This window comes from Drosophila nasuta, chromosome 3, assembly GCF_023558535.2.
Source record: "Drosophila nasuta strain 15112-1781.00 chromosome 3, ASM2355853v1, whole genome shotgun sequence".
NCBI classification, from domain to species: domain Eukaryota; kingdom Metazoa; phylum Arthropoda; class Insecta; order Diptera; family Drosophilidae; genus Drosophila; species Drosophila nasuta.
In genome coordinates this window covers 4,530,721-4,554,566 of record NC_083457.1, presented here as the reverse complement: position 1 = coordinate 4,554,566, position 23,846 = coordinate 4,530,721, and the positions used below count along the sequence as shown (strand labels likewise).

At 38.8% G+C, this 23,846-nt stretch overlaps 4 protein-coding genes across 8 annotated transcripts; 2 read left to right on the top strand and 2 right to left on the bottom strand.

Annotated features, from left to right (window-relative positions):
- Nucleotides 1-2,232: 2,232 nt before the first annotated feature.
- Nucleotides 2,233-5,449, bottom strand: LOC132793105 (spondin-1). The gene is given in 6 exon segments (XM_060802778.1): nucleotides 2,233-3,906; nucleotides 3,969-4,134; nucleotides 4,199-4,456; nucleotides 4,562-4,753; nucleotides 4,755-4,775; nucleotides 4,844-5,449. Coding segments are annotated over 6 exon segments (2,661 nt in total). The 5' UTR covers nucleotides 5,411-5,449; the 3' UTR covers nucleotides 2,233-2,449.
- A 1,268-nt stretch (nucleotides 5,450-6,717) lies between these two features.
- Nucleotides 6,718-11,689, bottom strand: LOC132791558 (spondin-1). Its single transcript, XM_060800522.1, has 7 exons — nucleotides 11,580-11,689; nucleotides 10,361-10,605; nucleotides 9,905-10,293; nucleotides 9,385-9,846; nucleotides 8,840-9,011; nucleotides 8,657-8,778; nucleotides 6,718-8,126 (listed from the first exon to the last, which is right to left on the bottom strand). The coding sequence occupies exons 2-7, from the start codon at nucleotides 10,530-10,532 to the stop codon at nucleotides 6,813-6,815; spliced, it is 2,631 nt and encodes an 876-aa protein (XP_060656505.1). The 5' UTR covers nucleotides 10,533-10,605; nucleotides 11,580-11,689; the 3' UTR covers nucleotides 6,718-6,812.
- A 1,656-nt stretch (nucleotides 11,690-13,345) lies between these two features.
- LOC132792212 (uncharacterized) lies at nucleotides 13,346-16,353 on the top strand. Of its 3 annotated transcripts, XM_060801470.1 has the most exons (10): nucleotides 13,348-13,564; nucleotides 13,620-13,875; nucleotides 13,928-14,275; nucleotides 14,340-14,485; nucleotides 14,546-14,862; nucleotides 14,916-15,284; nucleotides 15,336-15,624; nucleotides 15,687-15,889; nucleotides 16,039-16,133; nucleotides 16,205-16,353. In XM_060801470.1, the coding sequence occupies exons 1-9, from the start codon at nucleotides 13,526-13,528 to the stop codon at nucleotides 16,091-16,093; spliced, it is 2,022 nt and encodes a 673-aa protein (XP_060657453.1). In that variant the 5' UTR covers nucleotides 13,348-13,525; the 3' UTR covers nucleotides 16,094-16,133; nucleotides 16,205-16,353. The 3 variants fall into 3 exon arrangements, with proteins under 3 accessions (XP_060657452.1, XP_060657455.1, XP_060657453.1); XM_060801469.1 differs by lacking the exon at nucleotides 16,039-16,133 and having other exon boundaries at nucleotides 13,346-13,564; XM_060801472.1 differs by lacking the exons at nucleotides 16,039-16,133; nucleotides 16,205-16,353 and adding an exon at nucleotides 15,954-15,987 and having other exon boundaries at nucleotides 13,347-13,564.
- A 431-nt stretch (nucleotides 16,354-16,784) lies between these two features.
- LOC132790493 (sodium-dependent nutrient amino acid transporter 1) lies at nucleotides 16,785-23,737 on the top strand. 3 transcript variants are annotated; one of them, XM_060799023.1, is made up of 7 exons: nucleotides 16,785-16,896; nucleotides 20,609-20,816; nucleotides 20,879-21,194; nucleotides 21,253-21,472; nucleotides 22,140-22,517; nucleotides 22,572-23,310; nucleotides 23,371-23,737. In XM_060799023.1, the coding sequence occupies exons 2-7, from the start codon at nucleotides 20,709-20,711 to the stop codon at nucleotides 23,512-23,514; spliced, it is 1,905 nt and encodes a 634-aa protein (XP_060655006.1). In that variant the 5' UTR covers nucleotides 16,785-16,896; nucleotides 20,609-20,708; the 3' UTR covers nucleotides 23,515-23,737. The 3 variants fall into 3 exon arrangements, with proteins under 3 accessions (XP_060655006.1, XP_060655007.1, XP_060655008.1); XM_060799024.1 differs by having other exon boundaries at nucleotides 16,786-16,868; XM_060799025.1 differs by having other exon boundaries at nucleotides 16,806-16,868; nucleotides 20,640-20,816.
- The last annotated feature ends 109 nt before the right edge of the window (nucleotides 23,738-23,846 follow it).

Below are 23,846 nucleotides of genomic sequence, written 5' to 3'. Positions count from 1 at the left end.
TGTCTAGACAATGCGCCGTTTTAATAAAATAATAGTATTTTAGTTTATATTTAAATTTATACTAAGCCAAGTAAAAGAGTTACAGTCGAGTGTGCTATATAAATACCAGATTGTCAGCCAAACAAACTAAGACCCGATTGCAGTTGGCGTTTTTTCCAATACAAAAGTATTTCTTAAATAACATCTACAATTTTTATCTAATCGCAACTTGAGCTTATAAATTTTCTTGATATTTCGACGTTTTAAGATCCAATTGCTTATTCTTGATGAAGTGTACAATATGCGATTGATTTTTATTAATACAATAGGTGTATTTTTATTTACATAGGTGTCTAATTGAATGAATTGATCCATGGAACCAGTAAACACTTATTTATTAATTTTGCTTTGCTCAGCTGCCATAGTATCCACGTCTTGTATTGCCATATTTCTTGTTTGTCTGAGACATCGACTGTCCGAATCCACCACCATAATCTCTTCCGCTGGACTGTATGTCGCCAGTAACGTCATCGTCCACTGAGCGGGCCCAGTTTATTTGGGGCTTCAGACAGGTGTCTTCGCAAGCCAACAAGGTACGAAACTTATTAAGATTCTCATCGCAGTTGTCCGTGGTAAAGATCTTGCACTCGTGAGAATCGTGATCATAAAACCAGAAGTTTCGCACAATAACAGGAGTGGCAAGGCAGGGTATGGTCGAGGCAAAGGGTTTCTCGTAGCAATAGTCCTGCACTATTTTAAAATCCTTGCTGACATCCGACTGTCGATTCTGATAACGTGCATTGTTCGTGGAATCATATGGCTTGGGTCTCATATCTTGATCATTCTCTCTTTGGTATGTATTGCCTCTGTTAAAGTTACCTCTGAAATCGTTACGTTGTCCCTGATAATTCCTTGGTAGGTTTTCCGTTACCGGCTCTTTCTCATAACTGTTGAAGCGATCAAACTCGAGCGGCCGACGAGGATTAGAATTATAACCTCCCTGATTTGCACTTTGAAGATTGACTTTGTTACTATCGAAGCGGTTGCTATTCCAACTTTGGTCACGTTGATTTCCACTTTGAAAATTATCTCTGTTACGCTCAAAATTGTTGCTGTTCCAAGTTAGGCAACGTTGATTTTCACTTTGGAAATTATCTATGTTATGATCAAAATTGTTGCGGTTCCAGCTTTGGCGGCGCTGGTTCTCAGATTGAAAGTTATCCTTGTTTGTGTCGAAGTTCAAAGCTCTGCCATTCGACACCACCGCGAATAGTATTAACAAGCGCCACATTATTGAAATATCTCATTCGAAACTTATTGGATGGTAATTTCTGTGCTTCAGCTACTTTTTTTTATATTACTTGACGGCTCGAGCGTCAGTTGGGAACTGAGCAAAGCTGTGCCCAACTATGTGAAATTTCGCAAAAATTACTTTGGGAGACTGAAACTGATATGCGCAAAGCCGGAGCAAGCTGAGCTGAGCAGCCGGCGGGAGAATCTTTATTTTTTTTGACCCACTGATACAAATACGCTTAGAACGATTCATTATCACCGTCCGTTTCAGGAGCTGAAACATGAAAAAGTTATACTCGTGAAATGCAATATAGACATTTACAGCGACGCCTATTTGAGGGTTGCACATAGGAATTAAGAAATGGGCAAAGCAAAACAGAGAGATTTTTATAGCCGCTACCCATAGGGTAGAAGGGTATTATAACTTTGTGCCGGCAGGAAATGTATGTAACAGGTAGAACGAGGCATCTCCGACCCTATAAAGTATATATATTCTTGATCAGCAATGTCCGTCTGTCCGTCTGTGTCTCTGTCCGTCCGTCCGTATGAAACACTGGATCTCAGAGACTATAAGAGATAGAGCTATATTTTTTTTTCGACAGCATTTCTTATGTTTGCACGCAGATCAAGTTTGTTTTAACTTTTTACCACGCCCACTTCCGCCCCCGCAAATCAAAAAATCGAATGACAAGCGTAATTTTAAGGCTAGATTTACGAATTTTGGTATACAATAATAACTATAATAGTTATGATTCCTGAAAATTTGGTTGCGATCAGATAAAAATTGTCAAAGTTATTAAAGAAATACTGTTGTATGGCCAAAATCGCCTACTTACTAGGGGTCTGAGTTGCTTTGGCTGACAATCTGGTATATTGTGCCGTCTATGGTATATTTTGAATGTGGTACTATATCGATATAACAAATACACCGTTTGGTATTTTTTTAGTATATTTGTATTTTTGGTATATTTTGAAAAAATACCGCAATATTTTGCTTTTATTCAAAATGGGTAGCGGGTATCTCACAGTCGAGCACACTCGACTGTAACTTTCTTACTTGTTTTTATTAATACAATAGGTGTATTTTTATTTTCATAGGTGTCTAATTGAATGTAAGCTATACGATAGACAGAAAAACATGGAACCAGTAAACATTTATTTATTAATTTTGCTTTGCTCAGCTGCCATAGTATCCACGTCTTGTATTGCCATATTTCTTGTTTGTCTGAGACATCGACTGTCCGAATCCACCACCATAATCTCTTCCGCTGGACTGTATGTCGCCAGTAACGTCATCCTCCACGGTGCGGGCCCAGTTCATTTGGGGCTTCAGACAGGTGCCTTCGCAAGCCAACAAGGTACGAAACTTATTAAGATTCTCATCGCAGTTGTCTGTGGTAAAGATCTTGCACTCGTGACTATCGTGATCATAAAACCAGAAGTTTCCCACAATAACAGGAGTGGTCAGGCAGGGTATGGTCGAGGCAAAGGGTTTCTCGTAGCAATAGTCCTGCACTATTTTAAAATCCTTACTGACATCCGACTGTCGATTCTGATAACGTGCATTGTTCGTGGCATCATATGGCTTGGTGGTTATATCTTGATCATTCTCTCTTTGGTATGTATTGCCTCTGTTTAAGTTACGTGTGAAATCGTTACGTTGTCCCTGATAATTCCTTGGTAGGTTTTCCGTTACCGGCTCTTTCTCATAACTGTTGAAGCGATCAAACTCGAGCGGCCGACGAGGATTAGAATTATAACCTCCCTGATTTGCACTTTGAAGATTGACTTTGTTACTATCGAAGCGGTTGCTGTTCCAACTTTGGTCACGTTGATTTCCACTTTGAAAATTGTCTCTGTTACGCTCAAAATTGTTGCTGTTCCAAGTTTGGCCTAGTTGATTTTCACTTTGGAAATTATCTGTGTTACGATCGAAATTGTTGCTGTTCCAAGTTTGGCCACGTTGACTTTCACTTTGAAAATTATCTATGTTACGATCGAAATTGTTGCTGTTCCAGCTTTGGCGGCGCTGGTTCTCAGATTGAAAGTTATCCTTGTTTGTGTCAAAGTTGTTGGAGTTCCAGCTTTGACCCTCGTCATTTCTGTTAGTCGCGAATCTGTTGTTATTGTTGGATGAGCTCCAAGCTGGAGAATTTGCATTGTCTTCGGGTTCTTGCATACCATCTAGTTCTCCATTGTCAGGTATTATGCCGCCACAATCGGTGCCCGTGCATAGCATGGACTCTTCTAAGGGCATTCTCAATGCTGCCTGACACTGCGCCCTTGCCTGGGGATTGAAGTAGTCGCGTGTGCGTGTTGAAAAGCCACGACCACAGACCTTTGAACACGGAGACCAATCGCTCCACTTAGTTAGTTCACACTCGGCCACCGATTCCCGTCCGTCGGGATTATAATTATTTGGGTCGCCGTTATCTATCTCCTCTTCCGCGCCGCATTGAGTGCCTTGACATTGACGACTCTCATCTAAGTGCCTGTCGCAATTGTAACTGGCTGCTAGCGATGGGTTTTTGAAGCTGCGAAAGCGTTGCGAATAGCCAGGGCCACATCGTGTACTGCAGTTACTCCAGTCGTTCCAAGGATGTGTGGCGCACTCCAATGGTCCTTCTTGAGGTACTAAAAAAGCAAGCTGAGCTGCTATCTGATCTGAGCTGACAATAGGTCTCTTATTAACTTACCTTCCTCACATTCCCGTATGTACAGCTTCTTTCTGGTGACGTACAGCGTGGCCAGAGGTTTCATAGGTGTTCCGGATTCATCGAAGAACGGTGAGCGATGGTCGCTGGGATACGAGGATGTAATGCGACGGATCACATCGGGTGGCACCTGCGGCTGATCGGGTGACTGGTTGCGTAGATAATTCGTTCGTTTACTCGACGAATAATGGGTTATTAAAGGACAGTCTCACCATGTATGAAGGTCCTGAATCAGTACCAATGTCCCAAGGATATAAATTTAACACTTTACGCTCCAGCCAGGTACAGTTGCTTAAACAGAGCTCCAAGCCAGCTACTCCAAGAATCCAGTCTGGCGAGGGATCTACTTTGGCGGCCAAGGATATCTGATGATGCTGGGGATCCACTCGGGCATTCGCCAAAGTTGTGCCATACACATTCTCACGGTTTACAATTCCAGGAGCCTTGATAATGGTGCGCACCTCGCCATTCTACAGAATTCGTTATGGTCATAAAGTTGTAGGCAAACATATATTTTATTTACAATAAACTTTTTTTATGGATAGATTTGCAAAATAATAATCCAACGTGAATACCTGAGTGTTATCTCTGATCTCCTGCTCTAAGGATCGTGTGGAGCCATGCTCCGCCATTTCCTGTACTCCAATGGAAGCCCTTCCCCCATAAGCCCAGTATCGATAGCTACTGCTGTGCGAGGCACCAATTACGTCGCCAATGCGGGTGCGTCCCTTCTCTGAAGGAAAGTCTTTGGCATGTGTATTCCTCCCCCCACTTACTCTCCAGAACAATCTGTGATTTAATCAGTAAAGAGAGAGGGTTCAAAATGTCGTGGAATAAAGCCGAAAGTGATGACACACCTCGTACTTAGCCTCATCGCAGGCACAGCAATTTTGCAGGGCAGGGGTAACATTATTCAACTCATCAATCTCTTCTGGACAGATACGTTTGGTGAGGAAACCATCATCGATGAACCACACATCACGATGCTGCACAATACCAGCTTTAATAAACACACAGCCGCTGCTGGGATTCTTGGGTGCCACCCACGAAACATCGATGCGTGTCTTGGCATTTGTGTTTGTGCTCTCGATCATATTCTCGCAGCCAGAACTAAACTTTGTCTCTGCACCGTTGAACAACTCAAAATGTCCAGTCATATCGTGGGAATTGTAGCCAACGGATTGATCCTCTGCCTCAATGACCAGCGTGAAGCTGATGAACTTCATATTTATGGGACACGAGAGCGACACGTTGTATTGATGATCGGGTATATAAGCCTCAGGATTGCCATCGATCAGTATCTTAAAGTTATCGTCGACTGCCGAACGTTGACCACTGGCTCCTTGAGGAATGCGAGAGCAACCACCTCGCACATCCTGAATATATATGGCAAAGATGATAAGTATTGCCAGTATTTGGCACATTTTTTTCAAGACGCACAACTATTTTTGGGTACTAGACGCTTTCACAGCTCACAGAGCACTGATGAAATTGGGTAAAGCTCTTCTAGTAATTGACAAAACGACTCAATTATTTCCCAGACCCATTTTAATTGAGTTGAGTCGCCACTTTCAATGTTTCAAGCAACGCTCTTCAATAAGTCTTGGTCCAACACATGTAGCACACATTCATATATAGCAGAGAGCTGGCGTCAATTAATTTATTTTTCTAAGGTTCTTTCAACTCTCTAGACCCATGAAGGTGGAGGGGCATTGAATCTGAATGCTTTGAATGCTGAATGCAGACTTTTATATGGGTCAATGATATTCCGCAGTCAAATATATTCAAATGAAGGGATATTGTTTGTTTTTTTTCACTCATTTCAAGAGGAAGTGCGTGAATATATAACCTATTTTATTTGTACAACCTATTTCCATAAATATATGAATACGTCGGGACTGACTGATCAATCTATTAACGAACAACCTCAGCCAAGTTTAAATGGAATGAACAAGAAGACTGTATTTTATTCTCACAACGTTGATGTGAAAAGTTGAGTGGGCTTGGAAACTAAAGAAAATCCTTGTAGTAAATAGAGTAACCTATACACATAATGTCAACCAATCAATGAACAACCTTTGCCAAGTTTAACCCACAGATGACTAAGTCAACTGTTGCTTTTATTTAAACGAGTGTCAAGCTCCACAGGAAACTACTTTTTAATCCGTTGAACTTCCAATAAAAATGTCAATTCATCATCAACCCTTACTTCCAAAATCATAAATTCCGCAAGATTAAAATCCTCAATGATGGGATATCCTTATCTTCACTCATCTGCTGCTCCTTGTTTTTTTTGGTGTTGTTTGATGTACCAAAATTTGAGTAATATCTAAATTTTCATTCAGTTCGTGGTCTATATTTATTATTTTCTGTATTACTTTTGAAATAAAGTAAAAGATAGTGCATTTAATATTAAAATTATATAACTATAAATCTGACCTTTTCACTCGTTACTTTACTTATCACATCAATTAAAACTAAACTCTTGACCCAACTATTTTTTTCTTTTTCTTTTATTATTAATGAGGGAGCCAAATATACTTCCTTTGGACCATCGTGAATATATTTCAGCTTGAATATAGAAATATTCCTCACTCATCGGGAGGTTAAATGGTAGGAGCTGGAAGGCTGAACCTGGTTCCCAGAAAATTATGGAGAAAAGTCAAGTCAAGTCAAGTCATGAATAAACTATTACCCCAATAGCGAAGAAGGGAAATATTTCAAGCACAGGTTACGTTTTGCAATACCATTTTTGTTTATTTAAACAATTTAATTATATATTTATAATTGTATTGCCTTGCTATACAGCGATGACTACTCCTTGGGTCACCATTTATCGGTGTCGTCATTGTTTTCCAGCTGGCAAGGCATCATAAGACACTTCTCGATGCGCACTCGATCCTTGCACTTGTAGCTGAGATCCGTGTTGAGCAGCGTGCGAGTTCGTTGACGCACCGAGTTATCGCCACAGCTGGCGGTGCACGGCGTCCATGCGGACCACTCGGAGTAGCGACACTCGTCACGTGCCTCGAGCGGTTGCAGCTTGGCCGGCACATGTCGCCGTTCGCCGTAGGAGCCGCTCACCGAGTACATGTCATCGCAACGCTGATAGCACCGATCCCAACGCACCAGATGCTTAGGACACGGTTTGCCCCCGTATTTGGGAGTGCGCAGCACCCGTCGTGTCTTCAGCTGAAGTCCATCGCCACAGGTGGCATTGCAGCTGTGCACAATCCACTCGGAGACGAGACAGTCCACACGCTGTGGTTGCTCCGAGCTGAGGCGTTCGTACTGCAGTTCCTGCTTGTGCCGGGGCAGACGACAAGTTTCATCGCACTCCTCCTTGGACTTGAACTTGTTCTGGTTGCGATCGCAACGATCTGACCAGTAAATGGCGCACTGATCGCTCACATGATCGTAGTACCAATAGTTGGCCACATCACTGTCCCGACAGTGGCTATCCACGAGTGACTCGTAACAGAAGTGGGGCACAATTGTGTCGCAGTTGGGGTTCGTGCAGTTGACCTCTTCGATTAGCTTGATGTGGCGACAGGGATCAGTGCCATCATCGTTGGGGTCCTTCACGCCATATACCTCATTGTTGTTCCACACCTTACGCAAGCGTTGCCGCTTCCCAGCCCCTCCACATGGTCCCAGGCAAGGCGAGAAATCCGACCACGGAGAGACACCACAAACGGGCGGTATGTAATCCTCGCTGTGCTGACTGTAGCTTTTAAAGTTGCGAAATAGCGAACGCTTCTCAGCGGAGCCGGACTGTTCATCACCGCCGTCGGGTTGCGCCTCCTCTGGCTCAGCCTCGGCGCCACCTTCGTTGGTAATCTCGCCACCACATTCACTGGCCTCACACACCTTTGTCTCCTGGAGTCGCACCTTGCTCGCTTTCTGGCACTTCTTCTTCGCCCGTCGATTGAGATAGTGGCGAGTGCGAATCATCTCTCCAGTGCCACAGGTGACGGTGCACGAAGACCACTCGCTAAATTCCGACAGACCGCACTCGGGATCACCGCCTTGAAATTCCGCTTCGGGCTGTGTTCCTTCCGGAACCTCCTCATTGAACGCTGTACATTTGCGTCCATTACAATTCTTCTCCTCTCGAAGCGCGTTATTGCATCTTTGGCGCTGGAAAATTGCGAGAAATATAACAAGAAAGTAATAAAGACATGTAAGAAACTGTGTGCTCGATATCCGCTACACACTTTCAGTAAAAGCAACACCAAAAATATACCAAAACTGTATTTAGTATATCGATGTACCACTACATTTAAAATATACCATAGTATAAAAAATATACTAGATTCTAAATTAAGGCAAATACGACTCGAGATATAGCTGTCTAGGCTTTCTTAAAATTTAGCTGCTCCCTTTGAAATTGCAGGATCAGACGTGGGCATGCCAAAAATAAAAAAACCCTGATCTGCGTGTAACAATAACAATTGTCTTTGTTTTTAATTTTATCTCTATCTTTTATAGTCTCTGAGATCTTCATAGATGTTCATATGGACAGACGAACATGTCTATATCGTCTTGTCTACGTTGTCGGAGATGCTTCCTTCAGTCTATTGCATAAATTTCTTGTTCGCAGAATGTTACAATAAAATTCTAACCTAAAGAAAGACCTAAAAGTAAGAGCATAACATTTTTCTCATTACCATTGCTTGCGTGGGATTCTTGAACTCGCGTGTTCTATATTGTTTGCCTGGTCCACACTTAGAGCTGCACTCATCCCAACGACTCCATGCTGTAGTGGCGCACTCCGAAGGCAGTTGTTCAGCTGAAGGAATAAGATTTGGTGAATATAGATGTAGATCGATGACCTAACGACTTCAACTTACAATCGGCTGTATCGCAGTTCTTCTCATAAAGACGACGCCTGTTGATGTGCAATGTTGCCAGGGGCTTCATTTCTGCGCCATTCTGATCATAGAAGGGCGAACGTGGATCATTGGGAAAATTTGACTTGATGCGTCGAACGACATCTGGTGGCACTTGAGGCTGGTCGGCGGACTGCAATTAAGATGAGAAAGTATTGTTTTTAAAATCGGAAGAATCAAGAAATATTGCGGGAAAGATATTCGCAAAGTTTTTTATGTGAAGATACAAAATTTAACTCTTTTAGAATTTCTCATTTGACTAAGTTAATTCTTTTTAAATTATTTTAAATGTATGCCAACTTTTCGGCTATTATTAACTGCACTCACTCAATCGTGAGTTCCTTTCTAGCAAATGGTTATTATTAAGACTAGTAATTATTGGACAACAAACAACTATATGAAGTATTGTTTCTAAGATAAGGACGATTCTTATAGTCTGCAATATCTTCAAGATATTATATAGTAGTCTATTGAAGCAAACATCTAGCTACTTGAGCTCCGCTTACCATGTAGGATGGACCACTATCAGTGCCTGCATCCCAAGGATACAGATTGTGCACCTTGTTCTCCACCCAAGAGCAGTTAGGCAGACACAGTTCCAGTCCAGAGACGCCTACAATCCAATCGGGAGAGGGATCCACCATGGATACCAAAGAGATAAGATGATGATTCGAGTCGACGCGAAATACTGCAAATGTTTTGCCTGTCACATTTGGAAAGGCAATGCCACGCGCCTTAATGATGGTTCTTATGTGCTCGCTTTGATCCTTCAGCTCACTCTCCAGGGTGCGTGTGGAGCCATGCTCGGCCACCTCGCGTAATCCCTCGCTGGCCAGTTCACCATACTGCCAGAAGCGATAGTCGATGGTGTGCGAGGCGCCGATGATGTCGCTGAAGCGTGTGCGCCAGCTGTTGGCCGGGAAATCCTTAGGATGCGTGTGACGTGACCACTTGCCCTCAAAGGTGAGCTGAAATGAATGGCCATAGCTCAAGAGTCAGTTATTAAGGCTATAATTCAACTTCTACCTCGTATTTGGCCTCATCGCAGGCACAACAGGGATCCACAATGCTCGGCTGCGTGTTAATATCGTCGACCTCCTCCTCGCACATCCGCTTGGTGAGCAATCCGTCGTCCATGAACCACACGTCGCGATGCTGCATCACTGTGGCACGCAGCAGCACACATCCCTGTCCAGGCATCGATGGTGCTACCCAAACGACTTCCGCATGCGTCTTTAGATTCGTGTTCGTGTTCTCGACGACATTGGGACAACGCGGGCTGAATCGCGTCTCGGACAAGTCGACAATCTCAAAGGTACCCATTCCATTCGAATCGTCCTCGGCATCCTCATTCTCCAACTCCACCGCCAGCATGAAGCTTACAAACGACAAACCCGAATACGCGTTTAACGATACTGTTCAGTATAAATGGAGACAAAATCATTATTATCCACACACAATGGGAGATCTCATTGGACTCACCATTGTATTTCTGACCGGGCACATAACTCTGTGCGTTGTTTGCAATGTTTAATGCAAAGTTATCATCAACCGGAGACTTGGCTGCGGTGGCGCCAAGTGGCACACGATTGCAGCCCTCGACAACAAATAAATTGCATGCGAATGCCAGCAAAGTGATGAGGTATACATTCATTATGCTGCTCGAGTATCGCCCTCGATCTCCTTTTTAGATGCTCTCTCTATTCCTCAACTCTTTGCTTTGTGAGCTGAAATTTAATTCTCAATTAGTAGCTTTATATTCTACTCTTAGTATATAGTTTTATAAGTGAATTAAATAATAATAATTTTGCAATTATGTTGATCTGTCAATAATCCTCTTTTCCTGATGGTTTTCTTTATCATTCTTTTACAATATAAGTAACCATAAACAAGTAATGCAATCCGATTCCTTTATCGAAAATGACCAAAATATATCGTAAGATTCGTCTAAATGTTTCCAGAGCTCATTTTGAATATTTCACAATTCCGGAAACCATTTTGTTTTTGCCATTTCACAGCTCGTGCGCTCGCTTAATTGCTTTCAATATGATTGGTGGTTGTATCGAATGTCAATGACAAATTCTGATACATACAAGTGCATTAGATAGTAACCATCAATGTTGTTAAATTGCAATTGATCTTGACATTGTCGGTCCTTCGGTATTATTATTAGCAAATAGAACACATTCTTCCATATACATATTTGATCAGTTGATTCGGTGATTCATCATTTATTATTATTATTTCACTTAAATTATACACTTTCTATTTCGCTCCACAAGCCATTGCCATCCGGAATCAAAGACTGATCCCAGTAGTCGCTTTTTACATACATATATAGGGACTATAATATGCTACGTCACTGATTAAATTCAATTGAAAATGAGCAGAGCGTCATTTGGAATATGTGCTAAACAAGCTCGTTGTGAGTGATTACTCAACTATCAGATGCCCAGTACTTAGTTCTATATATGCTACTGTAGTTAATATTTAATATACCCTCTTTGCTTACTTTATTTCAAGAGAGGGTAAAAACGAAAGCGATTGCAATAGAAAACATCATTAAAATCACTTTTAGGGTTTCGCTTTACGCTGCGCCCTAGCAGAACTTGCAATTCTAATGTAATCTTACGTATACGTAATATAATAATCAACACATTTGAAAAATTGTACAAAGTTTTCAGTTATTTACTAGACTTACATGAACTATTTAATATTTTTTAAATTGCTTGCTTTTACTTGCACTTATTCGAAAGCACTCAAATATTATTTTTATTCACTCAACGCATTCACAACCGTCTCGCCAAACGCTTGAATCGCAACTGAAATGCAAATTGCACGATTGCTGCGATAATCGGCATCGGGACAGTTGAATGGTTGTGGGTAGGGTGGAGAAGAGTGAAAGGGGATGGGAATGGAAATGGGGATGAGAGAACCAACGATGTTATGTCTTTGTGCTCTGTGCTTTAGTTTGTTCGCTTATGCATCCCGATTCGTAATTGTTTTTGTTTTGACTCTTTGCTTTTCTGTTGTCATACGCATATTCTAAACAATCTCATGAGGTTCTCATTGCATATAAAGTGGGGTGTATGTACAGTGGTTCGGAAAATCGGTTGACAGCACACTTTTATCATAATCGTTATAAGTGTGCAATTCCATACCATGCTGGTTGCTTTCAGGGATATATTCGCACTGCAATGTATAAAATAAATAATTAAATAAATGCATATTGAAACAAGACCCTTAACTTTAAAATCTTGTATTGATAAACTGAAAAATTGTTTGCGATTGGGATAATGGTATTCGCAAGGGTTTAAATAGATATTGTATGAGAATCATTTGGATGGGAATTTATCAAATTATTTACGAGTCTTTGTGTCCTGAACGTTATTTTTAATCGCTAGCGTAAAGTATGGAACAAAAAGACTATAAGAGATACAGCTATAAGTTTTTTCGACAGCACTTGTAATAGTTATTTTGAAGCTACCGATTTGAGCATAGGCGAAGTTATGATTTTACAAGTTATTTGAGAAATAAATTTATATGGCAATGAACGATTGCTGCAGCTGGGTCTTAGCTGCTTTGGTTTTCAATATGGTACCCTATTATATATTAAGAATGTAATAGTATATCTATGTACATATATATAATACTAAACATTTTCTTCGCTATATTTTAGTATTTAGTATTAGTATTATGAGAGGGATGAGGCACAAACCTATAATAAATACACTTTTAGCGGGTATACACATACATAAGTGTTATTTAATCAAGAATTTAAGGTTTTTAAAAACTTGTAAAAAATTTATAATATTAGGCTACATCCTTTTATTTATACCCGCTTTGGATCGCATAGACTATAAGAGATAGAGCTATAACATTTTTTTTCGACAACATTTGCTACATATGTTTGCACGCAGATCACTTACGGCCCCTCCAATTGGCAAAACTCGAAAATACAAGCGTAAATTTTAAAGATAGAGTCGGTATGAACAATAATAATTATAGACTTGGTGACTCCTGAAAATTTGGTTGTGATCAGATAAAAATTGTCGAAGTTATTGAAGAAATACTTTTGTATGGGCAAAAAGGCTTACTTGCTTTGGCTGACAATCTGATATATTTTGCACTCTATATTACTATATATCTTGAATGTAATACTATATCAATATTCCAAGTATTCCATTTGACATATTTTTAGTATTTTTGTGGTATATTATTTTGGTATATTTTAAGAATAAGACCGCAATACTTTGCATATATTCAAAATGGGTACCGGGTATCTCACAGTCAAGCATACTCTTTTTTAATTTTGCTGATCAAGAATATAACTCTTTCGACCTGTCACACAAATTGTAAGAAACTTACGAATACGAGTAATTTGTAGTAAACCTAACTTAGCATTTTCCTCTTTTATGATTCGAACTAATCAAACAATTCTGAATATTTGTACAAAGAAGGCCTTAGTGCTACACAAATGTGACATTAATATTTCAATAATTTTTACACATTTTTTCATTCAACATCAAACAGTACACTGGTGCGTCTTTTATTTCGAAATTATAGATTTTTTAAAAATATACCTAGATCTTTGCACTCGAATATTCATTTGGAACAAAACGACACCAATCTATAGACACTGCCAATATGCAAAATTCGAAGCCTGATTCATCGACTCCAACTGCAGTAAGTAACTTTTATTCTCCCTGCTATTCAGCAGTTTAAATGAATTCATTTCCAGATAAAAGCCCCTCTTCGTTCGGCTTCTAAAATTTCGTTGCTTTCAAAGAAAAATGTAGCTGTCAGAAGCCCAAGAGACTCATCGTCATTAGGGAGAGGTGCGATAGATTGCACCTCAAGCACTAGTGTGTGTTCCCGTCGAACCGATCTCCACTCTGAGGACTCGACTGCCAAGCTAAAGAATAAGTTTACTCAGCCTCGGACGAATAAGATAACTGAATTGCGCCTCAAACGATTGCAAAATGCAATGAATAATGGTAGGTCGACAATATATTATTTGATTTGTCCTAACTATTGGTTTGCATCTAGATGGTCAACCTCCTGTAGCCTCGCCAAGAGCTAAAAGGAAGGAGACGAACCCAATTACACCAGCTCCAACAACTCTTCCAGACCCTGAGGTGGGTGACAGTCCAACACCAAAGCCTCCATTACCAACAAATGCGGCGCCGAGCACCCCTGCATCCTCTCCACCAACTCCTCAACTGGAGTCCATGGTAAATAAACTTGCTGACCTGCAATCGGAATTTCTGCAGCAGGTCAAGAACCTTAAGGAAGAGAGCCAGCCCATTTCGTTCAAGTTTGTCACGATGGTTAGAAACGAGCAATGCCAATTGGTTTTCAATAAAGATGATCTTCTGTCTTTACCCAAAAATATACGTGAGCTTTAATGAAAGATTACTTTACCTTGTGCTTTTAGCCTCAAACTCGTTTTCACAAATAGCTGCTGAATCGGTGGGCGATTTAAAGTCGTTTTGTCGAAAATCCTTTGAAGACACCATGCAGTCGATGTTTGAGGATCTTCATAAAGATATGACTGGAAGTGCAGCGAATCTTGAGCAATTGCGAAACAAGATACAGAAGAATTTGGTAAGTGTGAGAACACCCAACTAGAACCATTTCAATACAATGTATTATGTTTAAAAGTAGCAAAGTAAAGTGGAGTTGATCAATGCCGAGCTGAGTAAATTATGTTGTGCTAAAGACAAGGCGGATGCCTCGTCAATTTTGCAATCAAATGAGAATGATATCTTCAAGATAGAAAAGCTGAAGGTCATTGTATCTAAGTTGGAGTCTGATTTACGAGATGTCCGTAGAAATCGGGATGAATTGAAAAAATCTTTGGATGTTATACAGAAAAAGAACAAAGAATTAGCCATAGAATTGGCTGATCAAAACTTCAAGGGAATTGAGAAAAGTGTTGAAATCGAAGATTTGCGCAAAGAAATGAAACAATTGATGAACACGTATGTCAACTAAATTTAAGCAATTTAAATATAAATATTAATTTTACCAACAGGAACAATATTATGCAGCAGCGATTGAAAGACAATGAAACAACTTTAGAACAGTCGAAGGAAATAAATTCAAGTCAAATTGCTGATCTGAAAAAGCAGTTAGATAATGCACTGACAGCTAAGACAACTTTAGATCAGTCAAATGAGCTGACTTGCAGACAAATTGAACTGAAAAAGCAATGGAATAATGCACTGGCAGCTAAGCAAACTGTTGAAACGCGCTTAGAGGAGTTGACCAAGAACCTTGCTGTAAAAGATCAGAAACTATCTGAGATGCAGAAGCAGCTGGTTGAGCTTGAACAGTATAAAGATTGGCAGAGTGTTCAAAGTGATCAGTCTTCAAATCACGAAGCGGATTTGGCGCAAATAAAGTAAGTGCAAATTAAAGTCACAATTAGAAATATCTTTATTTTATTCATCAGCGAGCTGAAGTCCAAGTTGGTCGTCGCTCAGCATCAATTGTCAACCCAGACAAAAGATGAGCACACTCTGAGGGCACAACTAACTCAGAAACAGAAGCAGCTGGGTGAAATGGAACTGAAGGTGACACAGCTAGAGGAATCAGTTGTACACCATCGAAAGATGAATGACGTGCGTCGTGAGCGAATCGTGCACCTGGATCAAGAGATTAAGCAACGTGAGAAGGAACATATTCGTAAACTCGACGAGATAATGGCTCAGTCCAATGAGAAGAGCACGATCATAGCTCAGGTAATTTATCGATTAGTTACTTCTCAGAATTTTATTATTTCTCTTGCATTCCCTTGCAATAGATTAACAATGAGTTGAGCGCAACAAACGAGCAGTTCCAGAATCTGTGCTCCACTCTGGGCACCAAGCAGATGAAGCTGCACCGGCAGGAGCATGTCATCAAGTTGCTGGAGGAGAGCAACGAACGTAGTGTGCGGCTCCATACCAAGCTGGGTGAGAAGAATGCTCTTCTCAAGGATGAACTTGAACACCTCAGACGTACTGTGTAAGTTTCTGATTCTTGATATATATTGAGAAAACAGTGAGATAAACGGTAATAAGTTCGCTAGATTGCCGCAACAAAAATAGTATTAATAAATTGGGAAATAATTAAGATTGTATAATACAAGATTCTTCAATTCTGTCTCCTCTCAGAAATAACCTAATGTTAGGCAGTGATGCCACCGATGCGGACGCTAAAAACAAATAATAGTATCCATGTTAATATTCAAAATTTAAAACATTTTATGGTAAGTTGTTGGCAATTAGCGAATCTATTACCTTTATATTTATTTAATTTATATTATTTTCCGATTTGCAGAAGTCTTTATGTCAAAATTCTGATTGGAAACAATGGAAACAATATTTTTGAGCCGATTTCACCTCAAGAACACAGAGAATAATATCAATTGCAATACAAACAATATTTATACGAATAAAATCAATTACCACGTACAATATTAAAATTCACTTACGGAATCTCTTCTCTAAGTTATATAAAGTCTTACATGCGCACATATATTTAGATCTGAATTGAACAATTGCTTATGCTCAAATTATTAACTTTGTGCATCGATAAACACATAACATATATATTATAGATCGGCTCTTATGCTGCGAACTTATTGGGCGGCAATTTAAAAAGCCAGAGTCAACGCGCACTGCTTTGGGTTTCAATGATTTTGCGAGCATTTAATTGAAATGAAATGATTTAGATTTTGAGCGCAGGGTCGAACACTCAAATCTAGTTCCATCTAGCTAATAACCATAGCAGCATAGTATTATTCGGAAGCATTGACAACCCTGCTGAGCAAGCATGATGCGCACTCACTTCTCTTCGCAGCATTACGAAGATTTCATCATGGATTATCAGTTATGATTCGGTTTAGTCGCACTGCGTAGCTCGTGAAACACGGTTGCAGCACAGGCGTTGATCAAAAGATTCATTTTTCAGAGTTAAAAAGTTAATAAAAGTGATACCTAAGGTATTAAGCTGTTCCACAACTGCATTTGGTTTGTATTAATTAATTAAAGTAGTTTATTATTTTGGACAACTGCAATGGCAAAAATATATCTTTGAAGGGTACAACGAAATAATAATTAGTGAAAATAATCATAATAATCATCATAATAAATATATGTATATAAGTGAATATAATCATATATAATTATCCTTTAAATTTCCTTGAAAAATACTAAAAAGTGAATCTCAGTTAAGAAATAATAATAATAATAACTTCTAAGTTAATTTTTTTTCATAAGTTTGTGTTGTACAAATCAAATAATATTTATATGGTGTAAATAAATGAAAATAACTTACATATGTAGATTTTTGCAAAGCTTTTCCATATTAATTGGTAAAGGAGTGGAGAAAAATCGAATAAGAAAGTGAAATTATTACAATTATCTTAATAAAATTTGTATTAAATTACAAAAGTGAGAACACATTAAATTTTGACGCATTTGTTGCTACCAATTTCAATGATTAAATTTATACTGATGTGAGAGATTAAATTAGAATATTTAAGAACTTCATTCGTTATTGGAATATTTGCTTAAAAGCATAAATTAAGCACTTCGAATTTGCCATTTCATGCACTATTGGCACATTATTTTGCATAAACTTGTATTCAAAAATAGATTGTTGAATTCATTATAATCATTTTAGTCCAAAATAGTTTCTATTTTTATTTTGAACGTCTTTCAGCGATACGATTTGACGCTGTAAAGTAACTTCTGAATCTCATCTAAAATTAATTTAGGTCTGTTTACGAATGCACAGACTTATTTGACTACCTACGATAAGGCTAAGCTCAATTCAAACTAACTTTTAGATAAGTTATTTGAGGTAATTTCGGGTATTGACTCTCAGTTAACAGTGCGTAATAAAAAACTAAAAGATTTACGATTTTCGTCGGGAAAAAATTTGGTTGAATTACTTTAAGTGTGCGAAGTGGGCTTAGTAGGGATTTGCCTTAGACCTTTTTTTGATATCATTTGGAAACATGAGATAGTGATTAGAGCATTTGAAACTACAATTTTTAGAAAATTTGAAAACAAATACTTACAATTATAATTGTATATTTTGAAAACATTTTAGAGTTCATTTACATTTATTTGTTATTGTTTGTTGCATTGAACTCGGCAAAAGTTGACGGAAATATATAGATAATGTTTCGGATTCTTCCGAACAAATAAGGTTAATGCTTTCATTCAATTTTATCAGCAGTGTGACGAAATGTTCAGAGATGCTTTTGACATTGTGTTCATGAATTACAATTTTAAAAAAATTGTGCTAGGAAAAAAATGTATCACATACTGTGTAAAATAAAAGCACTTCTCTAATGAAGAGATTTATTTTTGTACTAAATAAACTAAACAACTTTAAAAAAGTTTATTATTATGTATTAATCTTATATATGGAATTATGAGTAGCAAAACATAAATAGTTAACATTGCACTTTAAAGTTAATATTCTTAAGATAACATACACATCGCATATTACAAATATTCTTTTAGTTTATTTATCTGGTCTTATGTCTTATCTCGGGCTTGTAACTTTACTTTATCGAGTTAGAGATAAACTCTTTAAAGTAGAAGATAATACTTTTGAACCTTTAGGGTAGCGGGTAAAAAAGTCAAGTCAGTTATTTAATGCGAATTCGAAAGATTAAAGAAGCTGCCTTGACGTTTAGAATATAATCGTAAAGTATATTTTTGCAATATCTCGAAAGTCTAGTTTTTTAATTTTATGTAAACTGCTGCATAAAAATAGGATTAACTTTCTGCTTATATGCATAAAGCGAAAACAACATTGTTAAATGATAAGGTCGAGCCCCTTTAAAATGGCATTGAAATTATGAAATTGATCAAATTTAGAAATTAAACAAAATATGAGCGCGTGTAAAAGAGGAAAAAATCAAACGTAGAACGGGAGATAATATTTTTAATTCACTTTTATTAATTTGTATTCGTTTGAAAAGGAAACAACAATATTAAAGTACGGAGTATAAGTAAGTGTTGAAGATCAAAAATTATAATAAAGAAAAGGTTAGATGTCAATTCACATATTTTCTGTTTTTATTTGCAAATATATACGTATTTATGCACAACTTAAGTATGAACTAAAAACAACAATATCAAAACCTAAGATCGCGCCCCTTATTGACGTCACATGTTTTGTAGTTTTAAAACGTTTTAGAGCCAAGATAAAATTCAAGAAGAGCATAACTTATACACAAACCGGAATATAGAGAAGCAATAATTAAAAAATCAGAATAATTATAACGGAATAACTTTGTTTTTTAAAGGCATAGGCAATGTGGCATGACAAATAAAAACAATAAAATTAGCATAATTCGTAGGGTCGAGCCCCTTTTATGTATTAATGCCAATGACGTATAGTTTTTAAGTATTTTAGAGTCGAGCTGTTGTTATTATTGTTGATACTATTAATTAACGATTAAAACCACTAGTCATTATCAAATAAATTATCGTAACAGATGATGATAACTGCCTACTGACAGTTTTATCAACTGTATCACTTATACACTGCAAAAAAATTGACAAAATCTAGAACATGAAAATCTTAAAGTTAGAAAACACATCTTGATTTCAAGAGCATTTGATATGAGACAAAGTTTTTATAAAAAAGAGGAAAAGCTCTTGTAGGTTTAAGACAAAAAATGATAATCTTATTTTAGTGTTTCTATACCCGCTACCCATAGGGTAGAAGGGTATTATAACTTTGTGCCGGCAGGAAATGTATGTAACAGGTAGAAGGAGGCATCTCCGACCCTTTAAAGTATATATATTCTTGATCAGCGTCAACAGCCGAGACGATATAGCCATGTCCGTCTGTCCGTCTGTCCGTCCGTCCAAATGAAACACTGGATCTCAGAGACTATAAGAGATAGAGCTATAATTTTTTCGACAGCATTTGTTACGTTTGCACGCAGATCAAGTTTGTTTCAAATTTTTGCCACGCCCACTTCCGCCCCCGCAAATCAAAAAAATCGAATAACAAGCGTAATTTTAAAGCAAGAGTTGGTATATACAATAATTACTATAGTAGTTATGATTCCTGAAAATTTGATTGCGATCAAATAAAAATTGTCGAAGTTATTAAAGAAATACTTTTGTATGGGCAAAAACGCCTACTTACTAGGGGTCTTAGTTGCTTTGGCTGACAATCTGGTATATTGTGCCGTCTATGGTATATTTTAAGTGCGGTACAACATCGATATACCGAATATACCATTTGGTATATTTTTAGTATTTTTGCAGTATATTCCGTATATTTTGAGAAAAGTACCGCAAAATATATTTATTTTATTCAAAATGGGTTTCGGGTATCTCACAGTCGAGTACACTCGACTGTAGCTTTCTTACTTGTTTAATAATATTTTTTGTATTATTTAATTTGCGAATTCAGCTATTCAGTTTTGTTGTAGTTACGAAATACTTATCATCGCATCGCGCAAAATTTGAGCCCAGGGACCTACTCTTAGAGACGGCAATAACAAACGGTTCGCGACAGCTCGACTAACTAACGAAAATACTGAAAACTAAAAACCTAAAATTTATAGGAAACCAGTCCAGAATTATTTAAAGAATTAGAATTCAGTTTAATGTGCTCAGTAATACAATTATTAATATTAATCATATTACACAATTTTTAATTTAAATTTAAATTTCGATTTTTTAAAACTTTCTTTTTTTTCAGTGCAGTAATTTACAACATTGTCATTTTCAAGCAACGTGTTAGGACAATAAGATCGCCATTGGAAACTATCTGATGAACTTTGGTCTCTACACACTAAAATATGGAGGCGACACAGTACGGCAAACTCAATAGATTGATTAACAACAATATTAGCATAAACCTAACTAACGAGAAAGACTGCGCGGTTTATGCGCCAACCACTGAGTTGGTAAGCGAGCGATAAGCACCACTCAATCCAATTAGAGCTTATGGTGTATCCTTTAACCACAGCTGACGATGGACATTAACAGCGAAGAGGCACAGGAACAGCGAGAAGCTGCCGAAGAGCAGACGCAACCGCAGGAGAGGGATCAATGGGGCAAGGGAGTGGAGTTTCTGTTCTCGTGCATTGCTCTAAGCGTGGGTCTCGGCAATGTTTGGCGCTTTCCGTTTATAGCCCTAGAAAATGGTGGCGGCGCCTTTCTGATACCCTATCTAGTGGTGCTGTTGCTAGTGGGTAGACCCGTCTACTACTTGGAAGTCCTCATCGGGCAATTTGCAAGTCGCGGTTGCATTCGCGCCTTTGATATGGTGCCCATAATGAAAGGTATGCTCAAGTCATTAGCAAAAAAGATGGTGTCTAAGGTCAAAGTTATTGCTTGCAGGTGTTGCCTATGGCCAGGTGTACTCCACGGCCCTTGCGACCACCTACTACGCCTGCATCATGGCTTTGACTATACGCTATTTAGTGGTTTCCTTCTCCGAGGTGTTGCCTTGGACCTATTGTCTGGTCGAGTGGGGTCCACAATGTGTTGCCACAGGAGTAACTGACAGCAATGTAACTCATTCAGGGCCGGGTATTTCTTCAGCGGAGTTGTATTTTACGTAAGTATTTCACAATAGAGAGGAGACATCTCCCCTATAAAGTATTTCTATTCATGATCAGCGTCTATACACCACGCAATACACGTCTGTTTGCCCACATGAACACATAGTTCTCAGTTATTGTATCTCGGAGACAGATCTATAATGACAATGCAGGTTATTATTGCACGCAGGTCTAGTTTTTTTTTTTAGAATTTTAACATTTTAACCGTCCACGCAAATCGAAAAAACACTAATCTCATATTTTCAAAGCCATAGCAGTTTTCAATTTTTAGCAATTTTCTCAAACACAAAGTCTCGGACATAAAACAAAAGTTTTTCGTTTTTTTTTTAACGTTAATGGCTTTGCTTAACAATCGCATATATTTTGCCTTCTATGGTATATTTTTAAAGAAGTAGTATATCAATATATTAAATATAACTTTTTAACACAATTCAGTATATTTCTGTATACAATACTTCAATGAAAAAGTATATCGGTATATCAAATATAGCTTTCGGTATATTTCAGTTATTTTTTAGTATATTGATTTGACATATTTTAGCAATGATACCGCATTGTTTAGCTGTAAAGGAAAATGGGGAATATAGCAATTTTTGTTTAGTATTTTAATTTACAATATTTGAATAATAATACCGCACTGTTTAAATAATTTGATTTCCACAGTCGCACTGTTCTACGGGAACCAGACAATTTGGATGATGGAGGCCTTGGCACCCCAAGTTGGGAGATGGTCTTGTGCCTGCTGGTCACCTGGATCATAATCGCCATCACCTTGTTCAAGGGCATTCGCAGCTCGGGCAAGGCATCATACTTTCTCGCTCTCTTTCCCTATGTCATCATGCTGATCCTGTTGATCCGAGCGTTGACCTTGCCTGGTGCCTGGCAGGGAATTGCGTATTTTGTGAAGCCACAGTGGGACCAGCTGCTCAATCCTCACGTGTGGTATGCGGCAATCACCCAAATGTTCTTCTCCCTGGCCATTTGCTTTGGCACCTTGGTCATGTATGCCTCATTCAATGATTTCCGCAAGCAAGTGCACAAGTAAGTCGCATTGTTCATATAACTTAGGGATCAGTTAATGACTTGCTTCCTCAGGGATGTCATCATCATTACATCAATCGATTCGTTTACCTCCATTCTGGCTGGCTGCATCATTTTTGGCATCTTAGGCAATCTGGCCCATGAGACAAACACCACAGACATCTCTAGCGTTGTCAAAGGAGGCGCTGGACTCGCGTTTATCTCGTATCCCGAGGCCATAGCCAAGTTCAAGTATCTGCCACAGTTGTTTGCGGCACTCTTCTTCTTCATGCTGCTTGTGCTGGGCATTGGCAGCAACATTGGCATGGCCTCCAGTGTGATCAACGTGGTCAAGGATCGTTTCCCTCATCTGCCACACTGGCAGCTCGCCATTGGCGCCTCGGTGATTGGCTTTCTCTGCGGCCTAGTGTATATGACACCTGGAGGTCAGTTTGTGCTCAATCTGGTAGACTTCTATGGCTGCACTTTCATTGCCCTCGTTCTGGCCATCGCTGAGCTGTTGGCTGTGGGTTGGATCTATGGCGTGAAGCGTCTCTGCAGCGATATTGAGTTCATGTTGAATGTGAAGACGGGTTTCTATTGGCGCATCTGCTGGGCAATTGTGGCACCTGGTTTGATGTTCCTCGTGCTGGTTTACATGCTCTTCAGCTACGAGCCCCTGACATATAAGGGAGTCACCTATCCACAGGAAGCATACATGGCCGGGTGGCTCATTTGGGGACTGGGCGTGGCTCAGCTGCCCTTTTGGGCCATCTATACCATTTACCAACAGCCAGCCAACAGCTTCAGTGGCGTAAGCTAATTTATATTCCCCATGGCAAGCAAGTGTTATAAAGCTAACTTCCCTTTCCAGAAACTCAAGCTGGCATTGCAACCCACTGCGGATTGGGGTCCTCGGCAGCCACAGCAGATGGAGGCATATCTCCAGCATCGTAGACAGGAAGCCGACATGAAAACGGAACGCAGAGCATTCTTTATAGACAACATATTTGGCTAGTAAGAAAAAGGGAGTCGGAACAGTATTGGCAAAGAATATTCGCTTTATTATTATTCATTTATCATTAAACTGCAAATTGTAATTGTTGTTCGCTCAAAGCTACAGGAAAATATTTAAAACATTTCGATTGCAGATTTTTTATGCAATTCTCTTTTTACTTTAAGACTTTTTTGCTAAGCGATTTTAGCTGCGATTTTAATGAACTATTATTATTCTAAACGAACCTAATGCTTAACTAAATCAATTTTGATAAACTTATGTATGTATATGATTTAATTTACATGTATATTAATTTGAAAAATTTAGAAATAATAGAAAGTAATTTAGAATAT